This window comes from Pseudophryne corroboree, chromosome 3 (assembly GCF_028390025.1).
Source record: "Pseudophryne corroboree isolate aPseCor3 chromosome 3, aPseCor3.hap2, whole genome shotgun sequence".
In the NCBI taxonomy this organism is placed as follows: domain Eukaryota; kingdom Metazoa; phylum Chordata; class Amphibia; order Anura; family Myobatrachidae; genus Pseudophryne; species Pseudophryne corroboree.
Window position 1 is genome coordinate 59400192 of NC_086446.1, and position 23170 is coordinate 59423361.

Genomic DNA, 23170 nt, shown 5'->3' on the forward strand with positions numbered 1-23170 from the left:
CTTTTGAACTTGCCACACGTGAAGTCAGTTCAGACACTGCCAGCCTGAGTCAGGTCATTCCCCTCATCAGGCTTTTGCAGAAGAAGCTGGAGACATTGAAGGAGGAGCTAAGACAGAGCGATTCCGCTAGGCATGTGGGGCATATGATTCTCTCACAGTCCACCATTGGAGGATTATATGAGTGACCGCATCCAAGTAGGCACGTCACACAGTCCGTACTTATACTGGCAGGAAAAAGAGGCAATTTGGAGGCCCTTGCACAAACTGGCTTTATTCTACCTAAGTTGCCCTCCCACAAGTGTGTACTCCGAAAGAGTGTTTAGTGCCGCCGCTCACCTTGTCAGCAATCGGCGTACGAGGTTACATCCAGAAAATGTGGAGATGATGTTCATTAAAATGAAATATAATCAATTCCTCCGTGGAGACATTCACCAGCAGCAATTGCCTCCACAAAGTACACAGGGAGCTGAGATGGTGGATTCCAGGGGGGACGAATTGATAATCTGTGAGGAGGGGGATGTACACGGTGATATATCGGAGGATGATGATGAGGTGGACATCTTGCCTCTGTAGAGCCAGTTTGTGCAAGGAGAGATTAATTGCTTCTTTTTTGGTGGGGGTCCAAACCAACCCGTCATTTCAGTCACAGTCGTGTGGCAGACCCTGTCACTGAAATGATGGGTTGGTTAAAGTGTGCATGTCCTGTTTATACAACATAAGGGTGGGTGGGAGGGCCCAAGGACAATTCCATCTTGCACCTCTTTTTTCTTTCATTTTTCTTTGCGTCATGTGCTGTTTGGGGAGTGTTTTTTGGAAGGGCCAGCCTGCGTGACACTGCAGTGCCACTCCTAGATGGGCCAGGTGTTTGTGTCGGCCACTAGGGTCGCTTAGCTTAGTCGTCACACAGCTACCTCATTGCGCCTCTTTTTTTTCTTCTTTGCGTCATGTGCTGTTTGGGGAGTATTTTTTGGAAGGGCCATCCTGCCTGACACTGCAGTGCCACTCCTAGATGGGCCAGGTGTTTGTGTCGGCCACTTGGGTCGCTGAGCTTAGTCACACAGCTACTTCATTGCGCCTCTTTTTTTCTTTGCGTCATGTGCTGTTTGGGGAGTGTTTTTTGGAAGGGCCATCCTGCCTGACACTGCAGTGCCACTCCTAGATGGGCCAGGTGTTTGTGTCGGCCACTGGGGTCGCTTAGCTTAGTCGTCACACAGCTACCTCATTGCGCCTCTTTTTTTCTTTGCGTCATGTGCTGTTTGGGGGGTGTTTTTTTGGAAGGGCCATCCTGCGTGACACTGCAGTGCCACTCCTAGATGGGCCAGGTGTTTGTGTCGGCCACTTGGGTCGCTGAGCTTAGTCACACAGCTACCTCATTGCGCCTCTTTTTTTCTTTGCGTCATGTGCTGTTTGGGGAGTGTTTTTTGGAAGGGCCATCCTGCGTGACACTGCAGTGCCACTCCTAGATGGGCCAGGTGTTTGTGTCGGCCACTAGGGTCGCTTAGCTTACTCACACAGCTACCTCATTGCGCCTCTTTTTTTTCTTCTTTGCGTCATGTGCTGTTTGGGGAGTATTTTTTGGAAGGGCCATCCTGCCTGACACTGCAGTGCCACTCCTAGATGGGCCAGGTGTTTGTGTCGGCCACTAGGGTCGCTTAGCTTAGTCGTCACACAGCTACCTCATTGTGCCTCTTTTTTTTCTTCTTTGCGTCATGTGCTGTTTGGGGAGTATTTTTTGGAAGGGCCATCCTGCCTGACAATGCAGTGCCACTCCTAGATGGGCCAGGTGTTTGTGTCGGCCACTTGGGTCGTTGAGCTTAGTCATCCAGCGACCTCGGAGCATATTTTAGGACTAAAAATAATATTGTGAGGTGTGAGGTGTTCAGAATAGACTGAAAATGAGTGGAAATTATAGTTATTGAGGTTAATAATACTTTGGGATCAAAATGACCCCCAAATTCTATGATTTAAGCTGTTTTTTAGGGTTTTTTGAAAAAAAAACACCCGAATCCAAAACACACCCGAATCCGACAAAAAAAATTCGGTGAGGTTTTGCCAAAACGCGTTCGAACCCAAAACACAGCCGCGGAACCGAACCCAAAACCAAAACACAAAACCCGAAAAATTTCCGGTGCACATCACTAGTTTGGAGTACTGCACTCAATTAACAAATGCTGGAACACAGAGAGCACTCTGTAACATTAGATGGGCACAAGAATTTTTTGTTTTTAAACCAACAAAATTTATAGGAAAAAAAATAAAGCAAAAATGAAAATCACTGCTCCAGATCCATCCAAGTTCAATAAAAGTTTACCCATCACTTTTTTCAGCAGGGCCCGGGTGCAGCGTCTCCTGGGGTTACCTGTGTATGGTAAGAGGAATAGTGTCACAGTATACATCATGGAACATGTAATGGTCTCTTAATACCTTAATACCATAAATATGCACTTTCATTATTGATTAAATGATTCTGAGGTTGGTCGCTCATCATTTTGAATACTACTTATTTTTGCACGAATATTAACAATACGTAAATACTGTAATACGGATTAGTCTATTGTAAGCTGAAATAGCCGGATACACACAAATCAGACACTGATTTACCTCAAACAAAATATTTATTATGTGTGTTTGGTTACATGCTGATTATGTCTGGTCATTATAAAACACAAAAATGCCAGATACGTGTGTTATTATCAAATAGTTTTAGTGATTGAATGATTATATGAACATTTACTGACACAAAGTGTACTAGATATAGTTATTTTATACAATGATTAAGCCAAGCGCGACTCATTTGTATAACCAGGGATCAGAGCCGTATTTTCCATAAGGCTGACTAGGCTGAAGCCTAGGGTCTCCGCAGGGACTAGGGCTCCGATGGTTAAAGACACTTTGCACTCTGGGACTTTGACGCTGCATTCGCATACAGAAGCGACGTCCATAATAATTGCGCACGCGCACCGGCCATAGTGCGAGTGCGCGACCCTTCACCAAGCAATCACATGGTGATTGACATACGACAGGCACCCTAGGCCGGCCTATGATGTTTCCTGCGTTTCCTGCATATGGTCAGGCTGCGCAGGCAGGGGTCAACCTCTTTTCGATGCGTTCACAATTAAATTGTGGATGCATCGCGGGGTGGCGCAACACATGCTGGGCGGCCTTGCCCTGTTTTGGGCATCCACCAGCATGTGAGTATATGGTCACAGATTTTGCAGCGAGAGCAAAATCTGCGACCAACTCTGAATAGCCCCCTCTGCACCTTAGCAAGATGCACTCGTAGTCAGCTGATGTTTGTTTTTAGGGTGGGGGATGAGAGACAGTGGACCAATAGCACACTAGCATTATTTCAAAAGAGAAAAGGAAGAACAATTGCGCTGTGGGAAAAGCGGGCAGCAGAATTTATATCAGTGTCCATGTGAATACAGAAAGTGTAAATGAGGCAGTGAGGGAGGAAGGAAGGTAGTTTTGAGCTGGAGAAAAAGGTAGGTGTTTTTAGATTAGGAATGAGTATGATGGTGGCACATACATTCATTATTTGCATGGTGTAGAGCAACTCAATGTAAAAATAGCGTATGGTCTGACACATTTACTTTATTATATATTTTCATACATGTGCAAATATTCCCATGATTAACCCATCACACATTGGCATTAATTATGCTATCATTATCTTGCTGGAGAGACTGGGTTTCCTCACCCAGATCATCCACTATAATTTATAGTGCATGAGGGTAGGTCTTCTTCGTGCCACTCAAAGTTGGGCTCCTCCTTCTGTGGGCGTGGCTCCTCCTCCAGGTGAATGGATCTTCTTCAGAGGGGTTTGGCTCCTCCTCCTGGAGGTACAGCAGTGGATGTCAGCTTTAGGATGTCCCGTCTTACTTGGAGACCAGTGTAACTGGGGTATAAACTATATTTTCTGAGTTCTCCCACCGCAGAGATAAGCAAGTAAAATTTTGCATAATACTATTGCGTCATATTGTTATTTTATTGTGCGCATACATTAAGCATTGAATTATCTTATATGAAACATTAATACATGACCGTATGGAAAGCCTTGATGGAATCCCAAAAAACAACACAATATACGCCCTGTTTAGCAGAACAGTAAAGGCAAGGGTAAAATAGCAGGTTGTGTAGTTTCAACCAACACATTGTACATAGGGCATCAACCACCCTCTATACAAGTCGTCCTCATATCAGATGTTACCGTCCTCCATTATCTTTACCATTGGATTAAACTGAAGTATAAAGACAAATCAATCCGGTCTGGAATTATTTTATTACCTTGTTTGAGTCTAGACGATACCATTGCATGCCATATCCATATATACACTGTGCGGTTATTTCATCTACTTATCCACTATGTACAGAATAAATATAGATACAAAACAAAATCAAACTGACCCTAAAACACATGCCTTAAGCCAAATGCAGCCTCCAGTACACAAACATAGGAGTCATTATAAAAGAGACCAGATACGTTCCATATAAAGATCGGCAACTATAGGAATAGGGGCCTAATTCAGACCCGACCGCTGTTGTGCAAATCGCACAGCTGCCGATTATCGAATGACTGCGCATGCTTATGCACCGCAATGCGCACGCACAAGCCCAAACAGCGAAAGAATGGTGCAAAAATTTTCATCACGCGGCGTACGCAAGGTGACTGACTGGAAGCGGATGTTTGTGGGTGGTAACTGCTCGTTTTCTGGGAGTGTCCGGAAAAATGCAGGCGTTCCCAAGCGTTTTCAGGGAAGGTGTGTGACATCTGCTCTGGCCCTGATCAGCCTGTTTGTATCGCACTGTAGGAGTAAGTCTTGGGCTACGCACACACTGCACAGACTGGAAAAAAAATAAGATTTTAAACCTACCGGTAAATCTTTTTCTCCTAGTCCGTAGAGGATGCTGGGGACTCCGTAAGGACCATGGGGTATAGACGGGCTCCGCAGGAGACATGGGCACTATAACGAACTTTTAGTATGGGTGTGCACTAGCTCCTCCCTCTGTGCCCCTCCTCCAGACCTCAGTTAGAGAACTGTGCCCAGAGGAGATGGACAATATGAGGAAAGGATTTTGTTAATCTAAGGGCAAGATTCATACCAGCCCACACCAATCATACCATGTAACCTGGAACATACATAACCAGTTAACAGTATGAACAAAAAACAGTATCAGTCAAAGACCGATCACAACTGTAACATAACCCTTATGTAAGCAACAACTATGGTGGTCATTCCGAGTTGTTCGCTCGCAAGCAGCTTTGCACACGCTAAGCCGCTGCCTACTGGGAGTGAATCTTAGCATAGTAAAATTGCGAACGAAAGATTAGCAAAATTGTGAATAGACACATCTTAGCAGTTTCTGAGTAGCTCCACACTTACTCGGCATCTGCGATCAGTTCAGTGCTTGTCGTTCCTGGTTTGACGTCACAAACACACCCAGCGTTCGGCCAGACACTCCTCCGTTTCTCCAGCCACTCCCGCGTTTTTCCCAGAAACGGTAGCGTTTTTTCGCACACGCCCATAAAACGACCAGTTTCCGCCCAGAAACACCAACTTCCTGTCAATCACATTACGATCACCAGAACGAAGAAAAAACCTCGTAATGCCGTGAGTAAATTACCTAACTGCATAGCAAATTTACTTGGCGCAGTCGCACTGCGGACATTGTGCATGCGCATTAGCGACTAATCGCTCCGTTGTGAGAAAAAATAACGAGCAAACAACTCGGAATGAGGGCTTATATACAAATCTTGCAGATTTAGTCCGCAGTGGGACGGGCGCACAGCATCCTCTACGGACTAGGTGAAAAAGATTTACCAGTAGGTTTAAAATCTTATTTTCTTTTACGTCCTAGAGGATGCTGGGGACTCCGTAAGGACCATGGGGATTATACCAAAGCTCCAGACCGGGCGGGAGAGTGCGGATGACTCTGCAGCACCGACTCAGCAAACACAAGGTCCTCATCAGCCAGGGTATCAAACTTGTAGAATTTTGCAAAAGTGTTTGAACCCGACCAAGTAGCTGCTCGGCAAAGCTGTAATGCAGAGACGCCTCGGGCAGCCGCCCAAGATGAGCCCACCTTCCTAGTGGAATGGGCCTTCACTGAATTTGGTAACGGCAATCCAGCCGTAGACTGAGCCTGCTGAATCGTGTTACAGATCCAGCGAGCAATAGTCTGCTTAGAAGCAGGAGCGCCAATCTTGTTGGCCGCATACAGGACAAACAGAGCCCCTGTTTTCCTAACCCTAGCCGTCCTGGCTACATAAATCTTTAAGGCCCTGACTACATCCAGGGACTTGGAGTCCACCCAGTCCCTCGTAGCCACAGGCACCACAATAGGTTGGTTCATATGAAATGAAGAAACCACCTTAGGCAAAAATTGAGGACGTGTCCTCAATTCAGCTCTATCCACATGGAAAATCAAATAGGGGCTCTTGTGGGACAAGGCCGCCAATTCTGACACCCGCCTTGCAGATGCCAAGGCCAACAACATAACCACCTTCCACGTGAGAAATTTTAAATCCACTGTTTGAAGAGGTTCAAACCAGTGAGATTTCAGGAAACTTAACACCACGTTAAGATCCCACGGTGCCACTAGGGGCACAAAGGGGGGCTGGATGTGCAGCACTCCCTTCACAAACGTTTGGACTTCTGGGAGAGAAGCCAATTCCCTCTGGAAGAATATAGATAGGCTCCATTAAGGTTCAGATTTCAGCCCTAACTTCAGGCCCATATCCACTCCTGTCTGTAGAAAGTGGAGAAACCGACCCAGATGGAATTCTTCCGTAGGAGCCTTCTTGGCTTCTCACCAAGATACATACTTCCTCCAAATACGGTGATAGTGCTTTGATGTCACCTCCTTCCTAGCCTTCATCAGAGTAGGGATGACTTCCTCCGGAATACCCTTCCCAGCTAGGATTCGGTGTTCAACCGCCATGCCGTCAAACATAACCGCGGTAAGTCTTGGAACACACATGGCCCCTGCTGTAACAGGTCCTCCCTGAGAGGAAGAGGCCACGGATCTTCTGTGAGCATTTCTTGAAGATCTGAGTACCAGGCCCTTCGAGGCCAATCTGGAACAATGAGTATCGTCTGCACTCTTCTTTGTCTTATGATTCTCAATATTTTTGAGATGAGAGGAAGAGGAGGAAACACATAGACCGACTGAAACACCCACGGTCTCACTAGGGCGTCTACTGCTACTGCCTGAGGGTCCCATGACCTGGCCCAATACCTCCGAAGCTTCTTGTTGAGGCGTGATGCCATCATGTCTATTTGAGGAATTCCCCAACGACTTGTTATCTCTGCAAAAACTTCCTGATGAAGTCCCCACTCTCCCGGATGGAGATCGTTTCTGCAGAGGAAGTCTGCTTCCCAGTTGTCCACTTCCGGAATGAAGACAGCTGACAGAGCGTTTACGTGATTTTCTGCCCAGCGAAGAATCCTGGTGGCTTCCGCCATTGCCACTCTGCTCCTTGTCCCACCTTGGCGGTTTACATGAACCATGGCTGTGATGTTGTCTGATTGAATCAGAACCGGTAGGTCGCGAAGGAGATTCTCCGCTTGTCGTAGGCCGTTGTATATGGCCCTTAATTCCAGTATGTTGATGTGTAGACAAGCCTCCTGGCTTGACCATAATCCCTGAACATGTCTTCCTTGTGTGACTGCTCCCCACCCTCGGAGGCTCGCGTCCGTTGTCACCAGAACCCAGTCCTGAATGCCGAACCTGCGACCCTCTAGAAGGTGAGCACTCTGCAGCCACCACAGGAGAGACACCCTGGCCCTGGGGGACAGGGATATTTTCTGATGCATTTGTACGTGGGACCCGGACCACTTGTCCAGAAGGTCCCACTGAAAAGTCCTCGCATGAAACCTGCCGATGGGGATGGCCTCGTAGGCTGCCACCATTTTTCCCAGCACACGAGTATATTGAAGAACAGACACTTTTTGGTTTTAGCAGGTCTCTGACCATGTTGTGGAGATCCTGGGCTTTTTCCAATGGAATGAAAACCCTCTTTTGTTCCATGTCCAGAATCATGCCTAGGAATGACAGCCGAGTCGTTGGAACCAACTGTGATTTTGGCAGATTGAGAATCCAACCGTGCTGTTGCAGCACTTTCAGGGAGAGCGACACGCTCTTCAGCAATTGGTCTCTCGATCTCGCCTTTATCAGGAGATCGTCCAAGTATGGGATAATTGTGACCCCCTGCTTGCGCAGGAGCACCATCATCTCCGCCAATACCTTGGTGAAAATCCTCGGGGCCGTGGAAAGCCCAAACGGGAACTTCTGAAACTGGTAATGACAGTCTTGTACAGCGAATTTCAGGTACTCCTGATGAGGGGGGTAAATCCAGATCTGGCTGAAAAGTCGAAGGCGTGCCCCCACTGATGCGGACTCCCTTAGGGAAGCCCCAGCGTCATGCGGTGGATTTTGTAGAAGCCTGGGAACTAGCCGAAGCAGGTGTTCTCTTTCCTCTACCCTTACCTCTGGCAAGGAAGGAGGAGCCCCGAACTCTTCTGGACTTATGCGACCGAAAGGACTGCATCTGATACTGTGGAGTTTTCTTTTGCTCTTGGGGGACAAAAGGTAAATTTACCCGCGGTAGCTGTGGCAACCAGGTCCGCGAGCCCCTCCCCAAACAACACTTCACCCTTGTAAGGTAAAACCTCCATATGCTTCTTTGAGTCTGCATCACCCGTCCATTGGCGGGTCCAAAGAGCTCGTCTCGCAGAAATCGCCATGGCATTGGCTCTGGAACCCAGCAGCCCAATGAGCGTCCCTCATATATAATACTGCGTCTTTAATGTGGGTTAAGGTTAATAAAATGGTATCCCTGTCTAGGATATCAAGGCCAGCTGACAAGGTATCTGTCCATGCTGCAACCGCGCTACATACCCATGCCGATGCTATCGCCGGTCTGAGCAAAGCACCTGTATGCGCATATATAGACTTTAAAGTAGTCTCCTGCCTGCGATAAGCAGGATCCTCGAGGGCTGCCGTGTCCGGAGACGGTAGCGCCACCTTCTTTGACAGGCGTGTTAAAGCCTTGTCCACCCTGGGAGAGGATTCCCAAAGTACCCTGTTCTGTGCAAGGAAAGGATACGCCATAAGAACCCTTTTGGGAATCTGCTATTTTTTATCTGGAGTTTCCCAAGCTTTTCAAATAACTCGTTAAGCTCATGAGAAGGGGGAAAGGTTACCTCCGGTTTCTTTTCTTTATACATGCGCACCCTCGTGTCAGGGACAGAGGGGTCATCTGTGATATGCAAAACATCTTTTATTGCAATAATCATACAGTGAATACTTTTTGCCACCCTTGGGTGCAATTTAGCATCATTGTAGTTGACACTGGAATCATAATCCATGTCGGTATCCGTGTCTACTAATGGGGACAGGGAACGTTTTTGAGACCCAGAAGGGCCCTGTGACCCAGTCCAATCCGAGGATTGACTCCCTGATTTCTCCCTGGACTCTGCTTTGTCCAGTCTCTTATGTAATGAGTCCACACTTGCATTTAACATATGCCACAGGTCCATCCAATCATGTGTCGGCGTTGCCGCCGGAGACACACCACTCATCTGCTCCACCTCCTCCTTGGACGAGCCTTCCGCTTCAGACATGCCGACACACACGTACCGACACCCCCGCACACACAGGGATATATCTATAGGGGGACAATTTCCCAACAAGGCCCTTTGGAGAGACAAAGAGAGAGTATGCCAGCACACACCCAGCGCCAACGGACACTGGAATAAACCCAGACAGCGCTTTTATATATACATATCTCAATGTTATACACTCACTGCGCCAATAATTGTGCCCCCCCCCCCCTCTTTTCCAGCCCTATGTCACAGAGTTCGGCAGGGGAGAGTCTGGGGAGCCAGCTTCTCTGCAGCTTCTGTGGAGAAAATGGCGGTTAGTGCTGAGGGATCAAGTTCCGCCCTCTCCAGTGGCGGGCTTCGGTCCCGCTGTAATTTTCAAAAAAATGGCGGGGGATCTCTACATTTACTGCCCAGCAGCCTAATGTGCCCTGAAATGCCAGTCCGGAGGTTTATTGCTGCCCAGGGCCCCCCCCCCCCCCCCATCAGTGCCTGTTCTGTGTGTGTAGTGTGTGGGAGCAATGGCGCGCGCTTACCTCAGTGAAGATCTGAAAATCTTCTGCCGCCTTGAAGTCTTCTTTTCTTCTTATACTCACCCGGCTTCTATCTTCCGGCTCTGCGAGGAGGACGGTGGCGCGGCTCTGGGACGAACAGTGGGGTGAGACCTGTGTTCCGACTCCCTCTGGAGCTAATGGTGTCCAGTAGCCTAAGCAGCAGAGCCTATCATTTAAGTAGGTCTGCTTCTCTCTCCTCAGTCCCACGATGCAGGGATCCTGTTGCAACGCTCCCTGAAAATAAAAAACCTAACAAAATTATTTTTCAGATAAACTCTGGAGAGCTCCTTTGTAATGCACCCACTCTCCTCTGGGCACAAAATCTAACTGAGGTCTGGGGGAGGGGCATAGAGGGAGGAGCCAGTGCACACCCATACTAAAAGTTCTTTATAGTGCCCATGTCTCCTGCGGAGCCCGTCTATACCCCATGGTCCTTACGGAGTCCCCAGCATCCTCTAGGACGTAAGAGAAACATTAGTACGTGACTGAGATACAAATGGATTTGCAGATGTCCGCTGTTTGGAGAAGTTTTCGCACGGCGTACACATGCATTCACACACTTGCACGGGGCGGGTTTTCACTCTCTTTGAGCGGTGACTATCTAAACAGAACGGTCGACTTTCACATCAGATAAAATTAGTACTAAAGATAATACAGTGTAGGAGACCACCACAAATAGGTTGATCTCGATGGACAAACTGTCTTTTTTTAACAGCTGCAATCGGATAGTCGCCACCTACAGGGGGAGTGTATTTTCGCTGTGCAAGTGTGCGATCACATGTGTAGCAGAGCTGTACGAACAGATTGTGTGCAGTATCTGCGCAGCCCAGGACTTACTCAGCCGCTGCGATCACTTCAGGCTGTTCAGGACCGGAATTGACGTCAGGAACCCTCCCTGCAAACGCTTGGACACGCCTGCGTTTATCCAAACACTCCCTGAAAACGGTCAGTTGCCACCCACAAACGCCTTCTCCCTGTCAATCTCCTTGTGAACGCCCGTGCAAATGGATCCTTTGCACAAACCCATCGCTGAGCGGCGATCCGCTTTATACCGGTGCAACGCTCCTGTGCATTGCAGTGCTTACACAGTTTAGACCTGATCGCCCGCTGTACGAAAATGCAGCACAGCGATCAGGTCTGAATTAGTCCCTATATTCTACACAGTGCAGGCAGCCATTTTGGGGGTAGTCTTTAGAATGCAGCTGATGGATTGACTGACTGGCTGCATTCACTGTGTGTTGGGCTTTAAATCTTATAAGAACCATTCAACATTTATTCCAATTATTATATTTTATTTATAAAGCACCAAATTAGCAATCAGCGCTGTAGACTGAGGGGATCGCTATACACAGATGTAACATACAATGACATGAAACTGAGAGGCAGATGTATTAACCTGGAGAAGGCATAAGGAAGTGATAAACCAGTGACAGGTGCAAGGTGATAAAGGCACCAGCCAATCAGTTCCAATATGTAAATTAACAGTTTGGAGCTGATTGGCTGGTGCGTTTATCACCTTGCACATATCACTGGTTTATCACTTCCTTATGCCTTCTCCAGGTTAATACATCTGCCCCAGAATGTAAAGGTAATCCAGACTGAGTTTACAAGCTTCAGTAAGGTGAGGGAAAAACAATTAGCTGCGGTTGTTATTGTGTTGCTTCAGGTGCTGGATGAAGTGGTCAGAGCTACTTAATTAGCGGCTAGCCCCGAGGTAGCACTTGAGACAAAGTTCTGCTCACACCTTCTGGAAGTGTTGCATAAATAGGTGTAGGGCACGCAGAAATCCAAGCTACAGTAAGTGCTTCCCTGGGGATAGTGGCGGGCTTACCCAGGTCTGCTAATTGTATAGCTCCGGCCACTTTACCCAGAACCTGTAGCTGCGCGGTATAGCCCGAGGCTAATTGAAGTCCCCCCTTAATATGTTAGACTATAAAACATAAACCACTGCACACAACTCTGAGACGTGTGTGTGTGTGTCTGTCTGATGTCATCCACAACGGATGCAGTACTGATTTCTACCTTTTAGGGCACTCAATAAATTTGTGCTTTTAAAATACATTTTTTTTATAAAGTTTTGCTTGTCCACTTATTTTTTTCATGATTTCTAGAGGTCCAATCTGTCATGAAACCCCACACAGGACCTATAAAGTATCCCCCCCTTCCCATAATGATAGTCTGAAGTGTTTAAATGTTTTCCAGTGTCCTGTTGACACCAGAGCCGGATTAAGGAGGGTGCCCCGGGGGTTAGTACCCCGGGCCCCCCTGTTTTAAGGGGCCCCCGGCCGAAGCTCTGCACTGATCTACAGGTTGCCGGGGCAGGAGGGATCCACGCTGTGCATGCGGCTTACTCCCCCTCCTCTCGGGCAGCACGGTCGGGGACTGAGTCAAGCAATCTCCAGCCTTCGCTGCTGCCAGGAGAGATGCTGCTGGCGGCAGAGGCTGGAGATTGCTTGACTCAGTCCCCGACCGTGCTGCCTGAGAGGAGGGGAAGGAAGCCGCATGCCCAGCTGCACTCCTCCCCCGGCAGCGTGGATTCCTCATACCCCGGCAGCCTGGTGTCTTCTCTTCTCTCCCTGCTGCAGCGCGGCTCCCGTTGCCTGTTGTGACCGCGGGAGGTGAGCAGGGGGGGGGGGGGGTAACTGTGGGGGCTGGTGGTCCACTGGGGGCCCTGCTGCCTTTGGTGCCCCGGGCCCCCCGAGGGCTTAATCCGGCCCTGGTTGACACTGTTTAGTAAGTAAATGAGAAGGAGCCAACAAGATGGGTTTAGTAATCCAAAGAGGAGAGAAAGAGGTTCTTACTTACTAGTAAATTATGGCCCCGCTCACGATTAATGTCAGCTAATGCTGTAAGAATGTTGCCTGGGAGGTGAAAAAAGTGATCTATATAAAAAAAAAAATTCCCTCTGTCATCTTGAGGCAAGCCTAAGATGTTATTCCTCTTCTCAGTTGAATTTGAATTGAATTTATTATTATCATTAAATATTCACGTATGAAAAACAATGAGATTTCCATGTGAGTGAAACAGATATCATAAGTACAACTCCAATAAAACACCATAAAATATTTTTAAAATATTTGTAAAAGCCGTAGGAACACTATAGACACATAAGCAGGTAAGCATGTTAACTGCCCTAGGGAAAAAACTATGCCTCAACCGACTGGTCTTACACAATAAAGATCTATAACGTAATTTAGAAGGAAGCAGGGTAAATACCCCGTAATTGGGGTGGGTTACGTCATTCAATATACTCCTGGCATTCTTAAGGAGCCTCGTTTCATAAATAGATTGAATGTTTGGCATCCCTGCAGCCGTTTGCTAAACTGGGAAGGTCCTCATCACAGGAGCGCTCTCCAGCCTTTGTGCCTCATGTATACAAACATCCGTGCAGAACAGACTCTAATGTTCCAGTGTAGCCGCACACACAAGGCTAGAGCCGCTTGACCCCTCCCATAGGAAACACAGTTTTGCACCCCTGGAAAGGCATGTACCTCGACCCATCTCGTCACGCATGTACCTGTATAAATGGGTTTGCAAACACACAAAAAAAGCCATAAAGCAACACAGAATTACATTTGCACAGAGGGCCTATATTTCTGCACCTTTGTAAATGGCCACCCATGACAGAGTAACATATTAGACCACGATAGGGGGAAATATATCAAACCTTCTAAAGACAGGTGAAGTTACCCATAGCAACCAGCATCTAGCTATCATTTTATAGAATGTACTAGATAAGTAAGGTTTAGAATCAGATTGATTGCTATAGGTAAATTCTCCACCTGTCATTTTTAGAGGGTTGGAAGCATCCCCCCCCCCCCCCCCCGTACACGGTGTTCTTCTGTTTTCTCACGGAATAAGAAAGCTACAATAGGATTCAACACGGGGGATGGGTTCCAGTCTTATGCTGATGACACGCGTTCCATAATGCCAATGGATGGTACTTAAATCATTTCATGTTAATATACTGTGTGACTGGAGTGCTGAATTGCAATCCATAACTCAACAGATCTTTGAATATATATACCCTTTTTCTCTAACGTCCTAAGTGGATGCTGGGGACTCCGTAAGGACCATGGGGATTAGCGGCTCCGCAGGAGACTGGGCACAACTATAAAGAAAGCTTTTAGACTACTGGTGTGCACTGGCTCCTCCCACTAAGACCCTCCTCCAGACTTCAGTTAGATTCTTGTGCCCGGCTGAGCTGGATGCACACTAGGGGCTCTCCTGAGCACCTAGAAAGAAAGTATATTTAGGTTTTTTATTTTCAGTGAGATCTGCTGGCAACAGACTCACTGCAGCGAGGGAATAAGGGGAGAAGAAGCGAACCTACCTAACAGGTGGTAGTTTGGGCTTCTTAGGCTACTGGACACCATTAGCTCCAGAAGGATCGACCGCAGGACCCGACCTTGGTGTTCGTTCCCGGAGCCGCGCCGCCGTCCCCCTTACAGAGCCAGAAGCACGAAGACGGTCCGGAAAATCGGCGGCAGAAGACTTCGGTCTTCACCAAGGTAGCGCACAGCACTGCAGCTGTGCGCCATTGCTCCTCATGTACACCTCACACTTCGGTCACTGATGGGTGCAGGGCGCTGGGGGGGGGCGTCCTGAGGGCAATAAATAACACCTTGGCTGGCAAAATATACATCATATATAGCCCTAGAGGCTATATAGATGTAAAATTACCCCTGCCAGTATTACAGAAAAAGCGGGAGAAAGTCCGCCGAAAAGGGGGCGGGGCTTCTCCCTCAGCACACTGGCGCCATTTTTCCCTCACAGTTCCGCTGGAAGGAAGCTCCCTGGCTCTCCCCTGCAGTCTGAATACTACAGAAGGGTAAAAAAGAGAGGGGGGGGCACTAAATTTAGGCGCAGTATAGATAATATATATATATATATATATATATAATATATATAAAAAAGCAGCTATAGGGAAAACACTCATTGATAGTGGGATCCCAGTGTTATATAGCGCTCTGGTGTGTGCTGGCATACTCTCTCTCCGTCTCCCCAAAGGGCTTTGTGGGGTCCTGTCCTCTGTCAGAGCATCCCCTGTGTGTTTGCGGTGTGTCGGTACGGCTGTGTCGACATGTTTGATGAGGAGGCTTATGTGGAGGCGGAGCAGATGCCTGTAAATGTGATGTCACCCCCTGCGGGGTCGACACCTGAGTGGATGGTGCTGTGGAAGGAATTACGTGATAGTGTCGACTCCTTACATAAAAGGTTTGACGACATACCAAATGTGGGACAGCCGGCTTCTCAGCATGTGCCTGCCCAGGCGTCTCAAAAACCGTCAGGGGCTCTAAAACGCCCGCTACCTCAGATGGTTGACACAGATGTCGACACGGGTACTGACTCCAGTGTCGACAACGAAGAGACTAATGTAACTTCCAGTAGGGCCACACGTTACATGATTGAGGCAATGAAAAATGTGTTGCACATTTCTGATGTTACCCCCGGTACCACGAAAAAGGGTATTATGTTTGGAGAGAAAAAACTACCAGTAGCTTTACCTCCATCTGAAGAGTTAAATGAAGATGGTAATTTCTAAGAGGTTACTAATGGCGTACCCTTTCCCGCCAGAGGATAGGTCACGCTGGGAGACATCCCCTAGGGTGGATAAAGCGCTCACACGCTTGTCAAAAAAGGTGGCACTACCGTCTCCGGATACGGCCGCCCTGAAGGAATCTGCTGATAGAAAGCAGGAGGCTATCCTGAAATCTACTGTATTTGCTGGCGTATAAGACTACTTTTTTGCCCTGCAAAACATGCCTCCAAGTGGGGGGGTTGTCTTATACGCCGGGTGCACTTCATACGCCGGGTGCCATAGTGGCCTCCCGATGTACTGCGGCCGCGGCGGGTCATCAGCGTGGCTGCGGCGAGCATCAGCAGCGATACAGGGGTGCCAGCCTTTTCGGCGTGACCGGCCCGTTCTGCTCGACGGGAAGCAGCGGCGCTCCGACCCGCCCCTTGCACATGCGGTCATAATATACAGTATGTCACTTGGTATTAATAGACTGCTGCTAGTGACAGGGAGACAGGGAGGGCAAACAGGGAGCAGGGACCAATCCAATCAAGCTTTGTATACAGCCAACAGCCAACCACAGTACTGCACCATTGTACAGTACAATACAGCATAGAAAATGTCCAGCCGTCAAACGCCTATCAACCCTATCATGGCACCAGCAAAAAGAAAGAAATATGATGCAAGTTTTAAACTTCTTTGTTCTTTTACGTTTTATTTGGTGTGTGGAAGGTGTGCGGAAGAGGGGTTAGTCTTATACGGCGAGTATATAACAAACTCTATATTTTGAGTGGAAATGTTGGGGGTCGTCTTATACGCCCAGTCATCTTATATGCCGGCAAATACGGTATATATACACACACAGGTGTTATACTGAGACCGGCTATTGCTTCAGCCTGGATGTGCAGTGCTGCTGCTGCGTGGTCAGATTCCCTGTCAGAAAATATAGATACCCTAGACAGGGACACTATTTTGCTAAACGTAGAGCATATAAAAGACGCACTTTTTTACATGAGGGATGCACAGAAGGATATTTGCCGGCTGGCATCCAAAATTAGTGCAATGTCTATTTCTGCCAGGAGAGGGTTATGGACTCGGCAGTGGACAGGTGATGCAGATTCCAAACGACACATGGAAGTTCTGCCTTATAAGGGTGAGGAATTGTTCGGGGATGGTCTCTCGGACCTCGTTTCCACAGCAACAGCTGGGAAGTCTACATTTTTACCCCATGTTCCCTTACAACCAAAGAAAGCACCGTATTATCAGGTACAGTCCTTTCGGCCGAATAGGGGCAAGCGGGTTAAAGGCGCGTCCTTTCTGCCCAGAGGCAGACGTAGAGGAAAAAAGCTGCAGCATACAGCCAGTTCCCCGGAGCAAAAGTCCTCCCCCACTTCCTCTAAGTCCACAGCATGACGCTGGGGCTCCACAGGCGGAGCCAGGTACGGTGGGGGCCCGTCTCAAAAATTTCAGCAATCAGTGGGCTCGCTCACGGGTGGATCCCTGGATCCTTCAAGTAGTATCTCAGGGGTTCAAACTGGAATTCGAGACATCTCCCCCCCGCCGTTTCCTCAAATCTGCCTTGCCAACCACTCCCTCAGGCAGGGAGGCAGTGTTACAGGCAACTCAAAAGCTGTATTCACAACAAGTGATAGTAAAGGTGCCCCTACTTCAACAAGGAAGGGGTTACTATTCTACAATGTTTGTGGTACCGAAACCGGACGGTTCGGTGAGACCCATTTTAAATTTGAAATCCTTGAACACATATATAAAAAAATTCAAGTTCAAGATGGAATCGCTCAGGGCGGTTATTGCAAGCCTGGACGAGGGAGACTACATGGTATCGCTGGACATCAAGGATGCTTACCTACATGTCCCCATTTACCATCCTCACCAGGAGTACCTCAGGTTTGTGGTACAAGATTGTCATTACCAATTCCAGACGTTGCCGTTCGTTCTCTCCACGGCTCCGAGGGTCTTTACCAAGGTAATGGCGGAAATGATGATACTCCTTCGAAGGAAGGGAGTTTTAATTATCCCGTACTTGGACGATCTCCTGATAAAGGCGAGGTCCAGAGAGCAGTTGTTGGTAGGGGTAGCACTATCTCGGGAAGTGCTACAATAGCACGGCAGTGCTACAATAGCATTCTAAATATTCCAAAATCTCAGCTGATCCATACGACACGTCTGCTGTTCCTAGGGATGGTTCTGGACACAGAACAGAGAAAAGTGTTTCTCCCGGAGGAGAAGGCCAAGGAGCGGTCATCTCTAGTCAGAGGCCTCCTAAAACCAAAACAGGTGTCGGTGCATCATTGCACGCGGATCCTGGGAAAAATGGTAGCTTCCTACGAAGCGATTCCATTCGGCAGGTTTCATGCAAGAACCTTTCAGTGGGACCTGTTGGACAAGTGGTCCGGATCGCATCTTCAGATGCATCGTCTGATAACCCTGTCTCCAAGGACAAGGGTGTCTCTGCTGTGGTGGCTGCAGAGTGCTCATCTTCAAGAGGGCCGCAGATTCGGCATACAGGACTGGGTCCTGGTGACCACGGATGCCAGCCTTCGAGGCTGGGGAGCAGTCACACAGGGAAGAAACTTCCAAGGACTATGGTCAAGTCAGGAGACTTCCCTGCACATAAATATTCTGGAACTAAGGGCCATTTACAATGCCCTAAGTCAGGCAAAACCCCTGCTTCAAAACCAGCCGGTACTGATCCAGTCAGACAACATCACGGCGGTCGCCCATGTAAATCGACAGGGCGGCACGAGAAGCAGGACGGCAATGACAGAAGCCACAAGGATTCTCCGATGTGCGGAAAATCACGTGTTAGCACTGTCAGCAGTGTTCATTCCGGGAGTGGACAACTGGGAAGCAGACTTCCTCAGCAGGCACGACCTCCACCCTGGAGAGTGGGGACTTCATCTAGAAGTCTTTCAAATGATTGTAAACCAGTGGGAAAAACCACAGGTGGACATGATGGCGTCCCGCCTAAACAAAAAGCTAGAAAAATATTGCTCCAGGTCGAGAGACCCGCAGGCGATAGCTGTGGACGCTCTGGTAACACCGTGGGTGTACCGATCGGTTTATGTGTTCCCTCCTCTTCCTCTCATACCAAAGGTACTGAGGATAATAAGTAGAAGAGGAGTAAGAACTATACTCATTGTTCCGGATTGGCCAAGAAGAGCGTGGTATCCGGAACTTCAAGAAATGATGTCAGAGGACCCATGGCCTCTACCGCTCAGACAAGACCTGCTGCAGCAGGGGCCCTGTCTGTTCCAAGACTTACCGCGGCTGCGTTTGACGGCATGGCGGTTGAACACCGGATCCTGAAGGAAAAGGGCATTCCGGAGGAAGTCATTCCTACGCTGATAAAAGCTAGGAAAGAAGTAACCGCAAACCATTATCACCGCATATGGCGAAAATATGTTGCGTGGTGTGAGGCCAGGAAGGCTCCAACGGAAGAGTTTCAGCTGGGCCGGTTCCTGCACTTCCTACAGTCAGGGGTGACTATGGGCCTTAAATTGGGTTCCATTAAGGTACAGATTTCGGCTCTATCGATTTTCTTCCAGAGAGAATTGGCTTCACTACCTGAAGTTCAGACTTTTGTTAAGGGAGTGCTGCATATTCAGCCCCCTTTTGTGCCTCCAGTGGCACCTTGGGATCTCAACGTGGTGTTGGATTTCCTAAAGTCACATTGGTTTGAGCCACTGAAAACCGTGGATTTGAAATATCTCACGTGGAAAGTGGTCATGTTGTTGGCCTTGGCGTCGGCCAGGCGTGTTTCAGAATTGGCGGCTTTGTCATGTAGAAGCCCTTATCTGATTTTCCATATGGATAGGGCAGAATTGAGGACTCGTCCCCAGTTTCTCCCCAAAGTGGTATCAGCTTTTCATCTGAACCAACCTATCGTGGTGCCTGCGGCTACAAATGACTTGGAGGCTTTCAAGTTGTGGATGTAGTCAGGGCCCTAAAAATTTATGTTTCCAGGACAGCTGGAGTCAGAAAGACTGACTCGCTCTTTATCCTGTATGCGCCCAACAAGTTGGGTGCACCTGCTTCAAAGCAGACTATTGCTCGCTGGATCTGTAGTACGATTCAGCTTGCACATTCTGCGGCTGGACTGCCGCATCCAAAATCAGTAAAAGCCCATTCCACGAGGAAAGTGGGCTCTTCTTGGGCGGCTGCCCGAGGGGTCTCGGCTCTTCAACTTTGCAGAGCTGCAACTTGGTCAGGGGCAAACACGTTTGCAAAATTCTAGAAATTTGATACCCTGGCTGAGGAGGACCTTGAGTTCTCTCATTCGGTGCTGCAGAGTCAGCCGCACTCTCCCGCCCGTTTGGGAGCTTTGGTATAATCCCCATGGTCCTTACGGAGTCCCCAGCATCCACTTAGGACGTTAGAGAAAATAAGAATTTACTCACCGGTAATTCTATTTCTCATAGTCCGTAGTGGATGCTGGGCGCCCATCCCAAGTGCGGATTGTCTGCAATATTTGTATATAGTTATTGCTTAACTAAAGGGTTATTGTTGAGCTATCTGTTGAGAGGCTCAGTTGTAATCATACTGTTAACTGGGTATTGTATCACGAGTTATACGGTGTGATTGGTGTGGCTGGTATGAGTCTTACCCGGGATTCAAAATCCTTCCTAATTGTGTCAGCTTTCGGGCACAGTATCCTAACTGAAGTCTGGAGGAGGGTCTTAGTGGGAGGAGCCAGTGCACACCAGTAGTCTAAAAGCTTTCTTTATAGTTGTGCCCAGTCTCCTGCGGAGCCGCTAATCCCCATGGTCCTTATGGAGTCCCCAGCATCCACTACGGACTATGAGAAATAGAATTACCGGTGAGTAAATTCTTATTATAAGTATTACGGGCTATTTTTATACTTTATGTTAACAATAGTAATGGGTTTTACAATACAGTCTTGCTGCCCATCTGTTATATGGCAATCGTCTCACTGAATTTGCTTATCTCCTGTGTGGAGTTTTTAGTGCTTATCCTGATGTGATATGTGAAAAGCATATCCCACAGTCAGAGCAGGGAAATGGTTTCCCCCGTGTGACGTAGCTGATGTTTAACCAGAACAGATTTCTGCGTAAAACATTTTCCACACTCAGAGCACGGAAACGGTTTCTCCCCTGTGTGATATCTCTGGTGGACAACAAGAGCTGACTTGTGTATACAATCATTCCCACACTCAGAACACAGAAATATCTTCTCCCCTGTGTGAGTCCTCTGTTGCTTAACAAGGCGCAGCTTGTAGGCAAAACATTTCCCACACTCTGAATAATTTCTCCCCGGTGTGTGTTTTCAGATGTTTCATCAGACCAGATTTCTGCGTAAAACATTTCTCGCACTCAGAGCAGAGAAACAGTTTCTCATCTGTGTGAGTTCTCTGATGCACAACAAGGTGCATTTATATGTAAAACATTTCCCACACCCCGAGCATTTAAAGGGCTTCTCACCTGTGTGGATTCCCTCATGTTTATCAAGATGCGACTTGTTTATAAAACGTTTCCCACACTCGTCACAATTAAATGGATTCTTACCCGTGCGTGTTCTCTGATGTTTAGGAAAGAGCGACTGCTGTATAAAACATTTCCCACACTCAGGACAGGAAAAAAATTGTATCACTTGCATGCCCTGTGTGACATTGTCGGAGGCAGCGAGAGAATATGCCTCATGGTTAGAGGGATCAGATGACGTATCTGCACTGTGTGGTTCTGGATGTATATTTAGCGTAATGGAGTTTTCTACTGGAGATTCTTGTCTGATGTCGCTGTCTTCGATTTTACAATCTGAAGACAAAATGAGACGTCTCTCGGAGGTATTCCTGCTTTCGAGTTCATCTGCTTAAAATAAAGATATGGAAATACACTTTTTTTTTTTTTTTTTTTTTGTACACGGAGTAGTGTGTTCAAGAGGTTCAGTTATTTCAATATCATTTTACAAACCAGAAACACTTTCCTACAATTATAAATGAAGAAACCGTAAACTTCACCCTTGTCCTGAGCAAATAAAACATTGGCTTAATGCGGTGGTTCTCAAACTTGGTCCTCAGTACCCTGAACAGCTCACGTTTTCCAGGTCACCCAGCAGGTGCACAGGTGTACTCATTACTCATAATTTGTGTGGGTCCTACATGAAAAATGACAAAAATATTGATGTTGGAAAAATCCCCCCAAAAAGGTTCTGCAACAAACAGGTTAATAGCTAGAGTGACTTAGGGAGCTGTTTTTTATTTTTGGAAGGTAAAGAAAAACCAAGGCAAGACCTCCAGAATGTATATAGCTTACCGCAACATCAGGGGTATACAGTTGCTGGAAATAAAGTATTTTAATATTTTAGCATCTTTTGGGAAGGAGGAACCTTTTTAATGTTTGTTTGTTTGTTTATGTTAAACATTCAAAATCGATCTTAAATTATCACTAGAAAAGGTGGGGAGGAGACTGGTCAGATCTCTGGGCTGGTAACACACAGTGACATGGGCCCTCATTCCAAGTTGTTCGCTCGCTAGCTGCTTTTAGCAGCATTGCACACGCTAGGCCGCCTCCCTCTGGGAGTGTATCTTAGCTTAGCAGAATAGCGAACTAAATATTTGAAGAATTGCTACTAAATACTTTGCTGCAGTTTCTGAGTAGCTCCAGACCTACTCCTAGACTGCGATCACCTCAGTCCGTTTAGTTCCTGGTTTGACGTCACAAACACGCCCTGCGTTCGGCCAGCCACTCCTCCATTTCTCCAATCACTCCTGCGTTTTTACCTGGCACGCCTGCGTTTTTTTAGCACACTCCCTGAAAACGGGCAGTTTCCGCCCACAAACACCCACTTCCTGTCAATCACACTACGGTCACTCGAGCGATGAAAAAACGTCGCTCGAGCTTGTGTAAATCTACTAAGTTTTGTGATATATAACTTAGCGCATGCGCGCTGCGTACCATGCGCATGCGCATTTTCCACCTAATCGCTCCGTTGGCAATGAGCGAACAACTCGGAATGACCACCATGATGTGAGGAGGAGAGCAGGAGTCTAATAGAGGCTGCTGGCTTCAAACTCCATCTTTGGGCAGAAACTTTGTACTCACAGAGGAGGGTATAGGATAAGAGATTGCTGTAGTGACAGAACTAGGAGAATATGTGACCTTTACTTAGTGATTATTACTCACCTGTGCAGATATCTGTAGGGATTTCCTCCTCCTTACACAGCTTGCCAGCCCTCACATACATCTCCTCTTCTTTCTCTAGAACTTCTACCTTTATAACAGTCAGATCTTCATCCTGAATTACTCACAAAACAACACTTTTATAAAGTCTAATTTCATTAATCGAGATTGAAAAGAAAAATATCAGTGTGTAAGACACACACATCTGCTCCATAGCTCATACAGGGAAAAGTCACTTCTGTTGGGTATTTGCATAAACTCTACCTGATAAACCTGTGTCACTGTGTGATTTTCCTCTATCCAGTTCTGAGGATGGGGACATCTCTCTGGGGTACC

At 47.5% G+C, this 23170-nt stretch overlaps 1 protein-coding gene across 1 annotated transcript; it reads right to left on the reverse strand.

Annotated features, from left to right (window-relative positions):
* Positions 1–20702: 20702 nt before the first annotated feature.
* LOC135057159 (oocyte zinc finger protein XlCOF10-like) lies at positions 20703–21311 on the reverse strand. The gene is made up of 2 exons (XM_063963057.1): positions 21137–21311; positions 20703–20953 (listed from the first exon to the last, which is right to left on the reverse strand). Exons 1-2 carry the CDS (start codon positions 21309–21311, stop codon positions 20703–20705), a joined length of 426 nt encoding a protein of 141 aa, XP_063819127.1.
* Positions 21312–23170: the final 1859 nt, after the last annotated feature.